General features: G+C 40.3%; 1 protein-coding gene across 2 annotated transcripts in view; it reads right to left on the bottom strand.

Moving 5' to 3' along the window:
- Positions 1–241: 241 nt before the first annotated feature.
- Positions 242–12,808, bottom strand: part of LRRTM4 (leucine rich repeat transmembrane neuronal 4) — a 472,968-nt gene continuing 460,401 nt past the window's right edge. The window contains exon 3 of one of the 2 annotated variants that reach the window (XM_032767194.1): positions 242–2,016. In XM_032767194.1, coding sequence (XP_032623085.1) covers positions 1,792–2,016 — 225 coding nt within the window. In that variant the 3' untranslated portion in view covers positions 242–1,791. The remainder of the gene's footprint in view (positions 2,017–12,808) is intronic. The other variant, XM_032767195.2, reaches the window with a different exon arrangement.

The raw sequence follows: 12,808 nt of genomic DNA, 5'->3' as shown, positions 1-12,808 counted from the left end.
TGTTCACCTTCCACTAACCTCTGTCTGTCTGTCTGTCTGTCCCAAGACTGCAAGCTCTTCAGAGCAGGGAGTCATCCTTTCCTGAATGTCTGGAAGCCGCCTAGCACATTGAAAGCATAAACAACAATTAATGATGATAGCACAAACTCCTCATTCCACTCCAGAACAATGAGTTGGCTGTAAGGCCAAAAGGGACCCTTAGGGTCCTCTAGTCTGGCTTGACATGGGCCACGACATTTCAGCAAGTGCCTCCTGCATCAAACCCATAATTTAAGGCTGGACTAGCACATGTCCTTTTAGAAAGACACCCAATCTTCATATCAAGACTTCTAGTGATAGAGAATCCATCCCAGCCTTAGCTAAGTTGTTCCCAGGGTTAATCACCCTTACTGTTAAAAATGTGCATCTTATTTCTAGTATGAATTTGTTTAGCTTCTCCTTGCAGCTATTGGATCTTGCCTGATAGATTAAAGAGACCTTGACTATCAGATGCCTTCTCCCCATGTAGACGTTTCTAGACTGTGATAAAAATCACCTTTCACCTTTGTCTTAGATAAACTAAATAGACTGAGTTTCTTTAGCTTCAGGTTTTCCACACCTCAAATCTTTCTTGTAGCTCTTTTCCAAACGGTGATAGGAGGCTTTGGTGATTCTTCCCTTAAAATCAGTCGAGTTACCACATAACACATCTGGAAAAACCATTCAAACATTAGTTTGGCTGTGGTGTCCCAACCACAAAATAATATGTTTATTTTTTTCCACCACTTTTTTTGTCCTTTTATTGATAAAATCTACACAAAAGCTAACTCATCATAATAATTATTTAAAAAAACAAAACAAAACCAATGCTACACATTCTCCTGTGTTTTAGAAATTGTGTCAGCCATTGAGTTTCATTGAAATATTCCTGCTTTATGCATTTCCTTCCAATCCATTTTGGGCACATTGCATCCATTTGGGTACCCAAAAGTTCATTATTTTTTGCCTATGCCATCTCTGGATTGTAAATGTGTGAACTGACATTCCATCATGTTTCCCCATTTTTAGAGCCCAAATGGTAATTATAGTGTCGACAATGAAGCACGATGAAGACAGTAAAAAATCCAAAGTACCCTCCATAGTGCACAGCATGTGTCTTAAAATATACATGCACCCAAGGTTTTTGTTTCTTTCTTTCTTTCTTTGTTCTGCTGCATCAATTGCCAATGTCCTTTTGGTTCAACACAAGCTGTAATGCCCATGTTTGGAGTTCAAAATATTAGCACTTGACCCCTCCCCCTAAAAGTAAAATAAAATAGCCATCATTTTGTTGTTTGATTTAAAAGAAAAGAAAAATCAATTTAAACAAAGCTTTAAGAGTAATAAACACTTAATAAAGAAGCTATGACTGACCGACCTTGGAACCTCCCACCTCGTTTTTACCTGTGGCTCTCCTTCTCAAGAACCGTGCAACGTAGAAAAATCAAATATACAAACAGAACTCTTAATCCATCCCTTTATGTAGCTAGAGTGAATCTATTTTTAATAAGAACTTCACAATCTCTCTTTAATATTTACACCAAGGAGTTTGTTTGAAAGTTTTAAAGCAAAAGAAAATCTTCAAGTTCTCAGTGTTGAATTGCAAGACAGAATTTCCACACTTTTCTTTATCTCTTTTCCTTTTGTGTGTGTTGGAGCATTTGCAACTGGCATGGTAGATTTTTGTTTTTCTTGACCTGTTCTCTTTTGAGATGAAAGTTCCTCAAAAGAATTCCCTACTCCCACCCATTCCCGAAGAAGCGGTCTCCATGATTAGTTTGGTATTCTTTCAATGTAAATGGCTGGAGCGGCTGAGCGTGCAATTGTTGCTATGAAGCTGTGGTCTCGACTGAGTTCCAGGTTGGTGGTCTCAACCTGCTCCGCCCGGGAGATGGTGTCATACGCCTTATTTACATGGAGAGGCTTGTGGGCCTGGCAGTATCCGATCACGGGTTGGTCATAGCTGTAATAGGGCAAGGTCTTCATGGGGTGAAGGACCTGCATCAGAAAAAACAGAGACAAAAAGAGAAACATGTGAATGGTATGCTTAACTAGGTGTTTGTACAGCACCAAGCACAATGGGCCCTTGGATAGGTCAACCTCTTGCAAGTATCACAATATGTTAAAAAATAAAAACATTTAAACACTTTTCAGAGTCTCTCTGAGCCCTTTCACATAGGTCTAATTCTGCAGCCCTTACAGTTAGCGGGAATCACTTATGCTTAATTCTCACTAGAATAAATAAGACTATTTGTGGATGGAACGCAAAACTGTGCAGGGAGCTCAAGTGCTGCATAGACTTATCTTATCCTGGATCTCTAGATTCCAAGGCCTATCTTAGATCCCATCTCTCCCTTTTTTTGAATTCCTTTGTAAGCATCTTACCATATACTGGCATAAAAAACCAAAGATTTTTAAAAATACGCCATACTTTTAAATGTTAACCCTAAAAACTAAATATAATTAATAGCAAAACATTAGATACAAATCTTTTCCTATCTAACTTTGCAAGTAATTTAATAATCTGCAGGAGATGAGCTGATCAAATTGAAAAAAGCCTGCTCCATGGGGGTTGATGAGAATCTACAGGAAATACAAGTTACAGTTTATTCCAGTAGAGGTAGAAAAGCTAAACTCATCACAGCTGGAGATATGTTATCTGTAATTCTATCTTGTAACAAATACTTGTTTATATTCCCTTCCAAACTTTAAATGAAGAGCACAGAGTTCATCATGAGTTTTCATTGCATGGTATACTTTGTCCAGACAGATATGAAAAAGCAATGCATCTCAGAGATATTAATGTTAATTGCAACTTTTATTGTAGAATGAATGTGACACATTGTACCTCAAAATAGCACCCTGTACCCCCCATTCATCATTCATATATAATTGTGATATTTCATACAAATAGGCCATGTAAGATACCATATGAAAGGTCATGATCTGCTGAAACTGCATGTTCTGTCAAAATATGAATATCATTAGTGTGTATGATGTTATGAGATTTTTCTGTATGGCTATTACTGAAATATGCTGAAAATTTGCTAGGGACATACAAAGGACTCCCACTCGGGCGGGTGTTCAATTACCATTAATCAGCAGGAGAGTTGTAATCAAGGGATTTACAATTCAGTGAGGGCTGCCCAAGCACTACACAATAGGAACTGCTCACTTCTGTGACTCAGGTGCACAAGACAACACATCAGCGGAATTGCTCAATCCAGTGACTCAAGAAAGCTCACCAGGACATGTCTGAGCAACTGTCTTCTAGGCACATGGACTAAGGATATAAAATGGGGAACAGTGGCAGCATGTCTTGCCCTTTCTCCTCCCCAACCTATGCTGGAAGCAACAAGAACACTGAGAAGATGAAAACTTCAACTTAGCAGTCTGGTCCAGGCCTGTGTGTTGAGAATTGTAACATCCAGTGGGGAAGAAAATTGCTTGATCTAAATACTACCTAGTGTAATAAGGTTTAAGATTTATATTGTGCACTTATCTTTTATTTTCTTTGGTAACTATCTCTGACCTTTTATGCCTACCACTTATTATCACTTAAAATCTATCTTTCTCTAGTTAATACATTTGTTTTATACTTTACTTAAAACAGTGTATTTTGCTTGAATTGCTTGAAAAATCTCAGTTTAAAAAGGCTGGTGCATGTCCTCTCCACATTGAGAGAGGGAGAACTGGGTAATAAATGCACAGTGGTCAGGCTTCTGACCAGGGCAAGATGGTACAGCTCTGGAGTGCAAGGCTGCGGAGCTGGGGAGAACTGGCTGGTGCCTTTCTCTGTGTGATTCATGGGTGGCTCTGGGAGCATACATGTAATCTAGCTCGGTGTGGGGCTCCACATGCTGTTGTGCTGAGTGATAACAGGGCCTGGTCACTAGCAAAGCATTGTGGTCATAGCTGCTTGTCCCTAGCAAAGCATTGTGAGAGACAGCCCAGGCTGGAGAGTTAAGTGGGCACAGTGGTACCCCAGTTCCAGGATGCACCCTGGGGATCCCATCACAATGAGTTCCTCCTGCATTCAAATCTAATAGGTAGTTTTTCTCCATAGAATGCTGGAGGGACTCCAAGACACTCCCAGTTGTTGCAGTTCAACTAAGAACTTTTTCATCTTAAATGCACCAGTGCAAAAGTCAAACCACTCAGAAGACTTTGAAGTCACAGCTATGATCACTTGTGTACCAAATTCAGCCCTGGGGTCAGCAGATACAATTCTCATTTGAACTGGAATTTGCACAATTTTACAACAGTGTTTGAATTTGTCCGTAGCATTTAAGGCAGGTCTTTATGATATAGTAAAAGCCAAAGACTGTTTGTTTTCTGTAGATCTTTGTGATTGAGGTCTTGTGCTTTACAGTAATAATATACAGTACATTAACCACCTGGGTCCCCCTGTGTACATCATTGTTTATTCCCTCCTCTCCAAACAGGAGTTAAAAAATCAGAATCACAACAATATCCCTAAAAGGCATTTAAATGTGTTTTCCATATCAACCATTTCTCAGTACTTTTCCAAACCATCCCTTGATCAATTCAAGGTGTTTTCTCTCCTCATTCCTGAGATCCCACTGAGAATTTGTCTAGACTGAGGATCTTTGCAATTTTGTAGCTACATTGACTTAGCTGCAGTGGTACAACAGCGTAGATGTGCTATGCTTCATTGGTTCAAATATCTCCAGCATAAAGAATTATTTCTTGAAGGAGAGAGCAATGACCTCTTGCAATGGTTAGTCTTTTCCCTTACCTGTGGCACTATCTTGCCATGCCATGTTTGACTGCAAACCCACCCCTTTGTAGCAGGACTGTTAACGTATCTGCTTTTATTAGATAGGATCCAAAACACCAACCAGTGGAACTAGCCCTGGAAACAGATGTGTCAAAATACTGCAAGAAAAGCTATTCGTAAGGTATCTCCTGCCAAGACTGAATATAGAAGTGCCAAAAGTCTCCCAGGAAAGTTCACTTTGGGGAGTTTTGCAGTCCATATTAAAAGTTTGGAGGAGCAGCTGGACATTTGTGTGCTTTTCCAAATGAAAGTCAAACTTCAAGCCTTCAGAGGATAGTCTGCCACAAACGGGGATGGCCCTTCATTTCATGAAAGATATGATCTCTGTGTTGTATTTCCACGAAGACATCAGAGGCTGATTTTCATTTACACTAGGATCCCTTTACACTGCTGCATTAGCTTACATTTATTCCCATTCCAAGGTTTCTTTACCATGACCGAGTGGCATGAAGAGACCTTAGTGCAAATGAGAACAAGGCCCATATGTACTTTTCAAAGTATGGGCCTGATTGTGTAAACTGTCAGCTATATGGGCAGTCCCTATTGAGGTGACTAGTTGTAGGACTATTCATGTACAAGAAAAAGTTGGCAGGATCAGACCCTGTTGTGAGTAATGCTGTACAGTGTTGAGGAAATTGGTCATTCTAAAACAAGCTGAAGTGATTAGATTTTCTATTGAAGCACCTTATGGGAACTTGATATAAATTCCCACACAGGGAATTTATGAACACAGTAAATCCAGTCTCCAGAATAATGAATATCTTGCTTCATTTAAGAATAAGGAAGGATTTATGGTTAAGGCAGTGGACTGGGACACAGGAGAATTAGGTTCAGTTACTGGCATCTGCCATAGCCTTCCACAAGTCACTTAAGTTACCTTACACAACAGTTCCCCCACTGTAAAATGGGGAAAATGCTACTTCCTACCTCCTCTCTTAGTCTGTAAACTTTTTGGGGCCAAGAAGTCTGTACAGTGTTCTAGTTCTACGGAACACCTATCTCAGCTGGGGCCTTTCTCACCTAAAGTACAGACCACATACACTCTATGTCTCCTTCTACCTTGGTGCTTTATTACACTGTTCCAGCTGGCCAGCGTCCTGTAGTGCTGTTTACATATTTACAAGTCCTGGCCATATCCCCCACTTGCTTCTCAAGGAAGGGAGCAGTACCAGCAGCCATTACTGCCTGTCTTATGGCCCTCTGCTTCCCCCTTTCCAGGACTTCCTTCCTCTCCATTCATCTGTTCCCAGCTCCTGGGGTTGCCTCCCCCTCTAATTAGCACTTCAGCTGTAGCTCCACTTGTTAACTGATTCTCTAATTAGGCCCCAATTAACCTATATTGCTGAGGATTTGAGTGACAGTGCTGAGTCAGCTTCTGACTCAGCACTTTGGTTACAGGCCTCTCAATTGCTTCTGCAACACAAATAATAAACTACAATTTAAACATTTAAAGCACAAAAACAGGTTACCATAAATACTGTAACAAACAAAATAGTACCTAACATTTCTACAACCCTTTGCATCTGAGGATTTCAGCTCCCTTTACAAAAGACGACAAACATGATGTTAGTCTCATTGTGCAGGTGAGCAAACTGAGGCACAGAGCTGATACTTGAGAGTAAATCCATGACAAAGGCAAGAACAAAATTCTTATATCCTAGCTGCTAGGCCTATGCTCTATTTGTTGTACCACTCTGCCACCAGTAATAGCTGCAATTTAGGCTAGAAAAAAATCTAAATTTGGCTTTGGAACATAGTAAATGGTAATGAAGACAAACAGTTGCTTAGGAAGGCATACAACAGATAGAGAAAGCTCTTCTTTCTTTTATGATCAATCATAATATCCCATTCAGTCTTTGGCTAAGTGTACTCGATCATTATTGTACTCCAGGACAGCACAGTCCAGGAGAATGAGTAAGGCAGAGACATAGAATGAAGGATAACAAGATATTTACCACAAGTCCATGCACCAGTACATATCTGTCAGCAATCATTTCTAAATGAAATATTTCCTTTTCTAGAAGTTGTATTGTCTAATAATATTTATTTAGGTTTAATAGCTTATATAGGGAAATAAATATACCTTAAAGTGAAACATACTCCAATGTCATTGAGATTTATAGGTGATAACTTTTTTTTTTTTTAAATAAATCTTTGTACTCAGGAGGGATAATCTAACTTCATTTAAATGTTTTTATACAAGGACATATACAGTCTCTGCAGTGTTGCAAATAGTTGATTAAGTAAATGAATGAGGTGCTTGCTATCTGTTCTTTGAAGTAAGCTTTGACTCTGTCAGCCAAAAAAACTTATTATGTTAGAAACACTAAGTGTTCAGTAAGGTTTTGAGCTAATGGACTGTATTAATTAGCTGATATTAACTTCTGAAGTCTTCACCTCTGTAGATCTTCCCACGCAATGGTCTAAACATTGCAGTCTTCACAGCCGCCCACTTGAAACAAACATTCTATTACAAGCAAAATTTACATAAACCTGTATCTGAGGGATTAGCATAAAAGATTCAGTGGGTGAAATTTAGGAATGCAAATCTTCCCTTTCAAAGTGAAATTAACATTGGAGAGGTTAATGGCTCGACATCCTCATGGCTGAATAACAACTGCACTAAAACAAGGAGAACAAAGCTGAGTGTACCTGACACCAAATGAAATTCTGGAGCAGCATTAAACACATGTTTCTCAGGGCTGCATGCTTGTTCAGTTTTCTCTTGAATGCTCAATAGTGGTGAGCCTGATTCTCCACTCAGTTGGGCCCCAGTTCATCAGAGCATGTAAGCACATATTTAAGTTCAGCCCTATTTAGCAAAGCACTTAAACATATGGACAAGAGCTTTGATGAATAGGAATGGACTGCAGAATTCAGAAGCTGTACAGATTTTATGGTGGGATAATGCTGTTGAACTAGAGTTACCCTTGGCAAAGAACAGCTAAAACAGAATGTACAATCCAGACCAATAGTTTTGCTTACCTACCTCAGAGAGCTGCCAAGAGAGTGAAATAGTGTAAAGTGCTGTGATAAAAAGGGTATAACGCTAGTGCTACTGGTTTAATGAGAAAAGACTTATTTAAAAATTCTTTCAATGGCTAGAATTCAACTTGGGCTTACTCATTTTACAGCAGGGTGCCATTAATTAACATAATTAATAACCAGGCACTCCCAATGATGTTGAGATAAGGAGATGCCATTGTTAAGAGATTATGTAAAGAGCTGCTAGAGGAAGTACTGCAGTAAAAGCAAAGAGTTTGTTTTTTTCACATAGCCCACAAAAAATAAAAAAACCTAAATCTTCACCTTCATCAACTATATCACTTGAACATGTTTTAGGGCCTGATCTGGTGCACACCAAACTCAGTGAGAGTGTTTTCATTGGCTTTAGTGGGTTTTGGATTGGAACCTTGTTGAATATCCACATGATCTTATTATTGTAATCCAGGCTCTTTCCTTTCCTCTTTTAGTATATTACCCACACTTGATTCTGCAAAGTGGTTAGGGTGCTAGCCTGGGACTTGGGAGACCCACTTTCAAGTCCCCTCCGTGCCACAAACTTGCTTATACAGGCCACCTAATCTCTCTGTGCATCAGTTCCCCCATCTGTGAAACAAGGATAATAGCACTTTCCTACCTCACAGGGGTGTTGTGTGGATACATATATTGAAGATTGTGAGGCACGCATATATTACATTGCTGGGAATCAGATAGGTTACTTATAACAGATAGGAAGTTATGCCCTTTCTGAAAATTAGTCCCTCTAAGGCATCTCAATTTGGACATCCAAAAATCGAGACACCCCAAATCACTAGTTACTTTAGAAAATTTGGGTCTTGTAGTTAATTATATGGGCACCATTATAATTAACTAATTTCCAATACTGTTGGCTCATGTGCCTAAATTAGAAAATAAATACTTAAAAAAAAATATTCACAGAGCTGGTCCTCTCACTTAGGTGTAATAGTTCAATAACCATCCCAATGAATTAGCTGAGTTTCCTCTCTAGAAAACAAAAAAAGCATGAAAATTCTCAGCCAGGTGAGTGCTGTGGTTGCCTGCACCATAGTGCTTTGCAATTAAGATAAACCCAATTTACACTTACCGTATATACTCATTCATTAGCCTGTTCATTTATAAGCCAACCTCCCAAAATGGATAGGTAAAAATAGCAAAAACTGTATGACCCTTTCATAAGCCAACCCTATATTTCAGGGGTTGAAAACTTTGGGTCCCAGCCTGTCAGGGTAAGCCGCTGGCAGGTTGGGACGTTTTGTTTACTTGGAGCGTCTGCAGGCATGGAGAACCTCAGCTCCCTGTGGCCACAGTTCACTGTTCCCAGCCAATGTGCCACTTCGCACAGCTCCATTTGGCTAAAAATGGCAAACTGCAGCCACAGGGCCGGTTTGTTTACCTGCTGCATCCACAGGTTTGGCCGATCATGGCTCCCACTGGCCGTGGTTTGCTGCTCCAGGCCAATGGGGGCAGCGGGAAGCAGTGCGGGCTGAGGGATGTGCTGGTTGCTGCTTTCTGCCATCCTCATTGGCCTGGAGCGGCGAACCGCAGCCAGCGGGAGCTGCAATTGGTCGAACCTGCAGACGTGGCAGGTAAAAAACCGGCCCAGCCTGCCAGGGTGCTTACCCTGGCACGCTGCATGCCAAAGGTTGCCGATCCCTGTATTAGATATTCAATTCAATGATTCCACAGAGTTTAAAATCATCAAATTTTGGTGTAGACCCGTTTATAAGCCAATCCCCGCTCTTTGATGCGTCACTTTACCACCAAAAATATTTGGCTTATGAATAAGTATATACAGTAATTTAGTTCCTAAACAGGTATTTATCTAATGGTACTTCTTGAACAAACCACATTAAGTTAACCTTTAAAGTTAAGTGTACCCATACTTCCTGAATGCACAGACGTTGGAATTATGCAGGTAATATTTTCTCATTTGAACTAACATTTAGTGTCTCAACACAATGGTTTTGTTACTGAATTAATATGTCTGCTGTTAAATCTAATTCAGAGTACAATTTATACTGTATATTATTTAACATAAAAAATAATAAGCAAGGTATGAAGTCATAGTTTTAGGATTAGTCGAATACACAGCTTCACCTAAAAGATAAATTGACTAGATACATTAGCCAGATATAATTGATATAGGAAATTTTAATGAATTTCATACTGTTGAAAGATGTTGAGTTGAAAGCCCTGGAAACTCGCTTTGGAACTGATTCAGGGAAGCACTTAGGCATGTGCTTAATTTTAAGCATGTACTTAAGACCCATAAAAGTAAATGGGACTATATAGAATAACAGAGTTATACAAATGGAGGCTGGCAGGACCCCATAAGGTCAGCTAGTCCATTCTCCTGTGCTGAGGCAGGATGAAGTATACCTCGGGCATTGACATGAACAATCAGTCCCATTTCAAAGAGCACTAACTCAAAGCACTCCAACAAACTGTCAGTGTGCATCAGCAGTCTGCACACAGCAGTTAGAGCACAGCAGGTTAGTGCAGGGTAGGTTCGCTTCCCAGTTTACTGCGGTCTGATTGTTCATGTAGAGAAGCCCTTAGAGCATGCTTAATAGAATTAATGTTTTCCGGAGTCAGGCCCTTTACCCGCAGAACAGGTGCAAGCTTCCACAGCACTGCCAGTGTGCTCCAGTTGTGACCCGAAGGTCCAGCACAGGTGAGAGAGTAATTTAGGACTTGACCCAAAGCCCAGTGAAGTCAATGGAAAGATTTCCACTGATTTCAGTGGGCTCTGAAACAGGCCCTTTGTCTCCAGACTTCAGCCCTTGCACTTTCTGCAGAGTCTGCCATCTGCTAAGAACTATCAGATCTCTAACCACCTTACATTCCAAGTGTAAAGCACATTTCAACTGTGTGTTTGCAAATGTACATAAAAATCAGAGCTACACATTACACATATAGTATTTTAAATTATATAAACCCATGTACACATACACACACGGATCCCATTTTCAGTTACTGTAAACAAAACAACAACAAAAATAGTTTTCAACCCCCTTCCCTCCCTCCCAAATTTCACTGACATTTTCTGCAGAAATACCTATTTGGATGTTTTTAAAATCTACATTTTATTTTAGAAATCAAATGAAAAATTATGACTAGCTCAATGAGGAAGTGCTAGAAGTCTCATGAGAAACCCTGTTCATGGAAAATATCTCAGCCAAAGGGCTGTACATGAATGTGGAATAAGCCTCAGGTAAACAGCTCAACTTCAGCCTTGAGTCTTATCTGAACTGCTGTTCTATAAAATCTTTGCCACCAATCCTGACAGTCCCCCTAGGTATGCCAAGGTTCAAAAATCCTACAGAGAACATTCTCTGAGTCTAGAACAAAGCTGGATTAGGCCTGGAGCACTGAGCAGAGTTCATCTGATAAAATGACAGGGAGAAGGGGTTGTGACTTCCCTGATCTGTTTACTGCAAGTTCATGTTCAATTTCCTTCCCACGCCAGAGAGAAACTGTTTCCTAGCCTCCTTTATTCACTTCCCACCAAATCATGTCAGCAGCCTATGTAACTTCCAGAAGGAGAGGACACAAGCCAGGAAGAAAGGAATACATAGGACCTAACTAAGGTTCAGTCATGGTGCAGAGCCCTGCCTGAAAGATGTCAAGGTCAGACCAGGCTCTCTCAGGATCCACAAACCAAGACTGCAGCAGAGCCCCTACAGTGCAGCCAGAGAGAGATTGCAAGAGAAAGAGACAGAAAGCACAGGTCCGAGTTGTCAGGCAGAGAATCACCAAGTCCGTACCTGGCAGCTTTCCCAAGGAAAATGAGGACAGGATGTAGGGTCAAAATCTTAGGAGGGGGTATGACCTTGTCTCCATCAAAAAGGGAAAATCTGTGCTTGGGTGTGCACTAGGAAACCGCTAATATCCCACAGCTTTAAAATCCTGTACAAAGCCAACTTTCTGCTAAATAAAGTACTTTATCTCCCTTGACTTTCCCCCTTTTCTCTTCCTGTTTTCCACTTTTCCCTCTGGATCCTGATGTGTCTTTTATTTATTAATATCAATGTTCATTTTCCATCTTTTCCCTGTTGGCTAATTTGTCCACCCTTCTCTCCAAACCTACTCCCCTTCTATTTCTTTAAATTATTTTTCCTTTTCTGATCTACACTGCCTACTTTTGCTTTACTGCTTTGTCCCCATCTCTCTATTTACTTTCCCCACCTTTATTTCTCCCCAGTCCCCACATAAGTCAAAATCCTATGAGCTGATGTGTACGTGTAGTGCCCTGTGCCCATGTAGTTTCTTGTTTGATACAGCATCATCTGTGGAAATATCTGTCCTAAAGGATCAAGAAGCAAAATCAGGGTCATCATGCCCCTTCCTAGCTCCCCAGTCCTCTTTGGACTGGCCCAGAGCGCAGGTCTTGCAATCTTCCACATATGGTTGCTGAGAGGTAGTTGGCGCATAAGCAAGTGTCAGAGTGAATTTTCAGGTTTCACCTTTCAAAAGCAAAAGAGCTGACAAGGGCAGTGAACAGTATGTGCTATGGCTGACATCTCGGCCAACACTGAGGACTGAACAAGGACCTCTCAGGCCAAATGCAGAAATATCTACAGCTTCAGCTAAGGAGACAGGTTGTGTAACTGCATCAGACACATTCTCTGTGGATTGGAAAAACAATGCACACTGACCAGTGCTTTCCACATGCAACTGTGATACTGATTACATATTTTACAGGACCAGTATGGAAAATGTTGAGAATCGACAGCCTAGAGAGTAATTCAGATAAAATGTACTATAATATCAATTATCATGGATATGCTTCATGTTAAGTTTCTATTTATATTTTATAAAGGATTAATAAATAGTTAATAGATATAGTAATAGGTAATAGCTATAAGCATGGTAAAGACATGAGTGGTATGTATTAGAGGGGGTTAGAAGCCCATTAGTGTAACAGATTATTAAAAGCCGTGTTTATAAGGCTACTTATGGGCT

This window comes from Chelonoidis abingdonii, chromosome 2, assembly GCF_003597395.2.
Source record: "Chelonoidis abingdonii isolate Lonesome George chromosome 2, CheloAbing_2.0, whole genome shotgun sequence".
Taxonomy (NCBI): Eukaryota; Metazoa; Chordata; order Testudines; family Testudinidae; genus Chelonoidis; species Chelonoidis abingdonii.
This window is presented reverse-complemented; position numbering and strand designations above follow the sequence as displayed.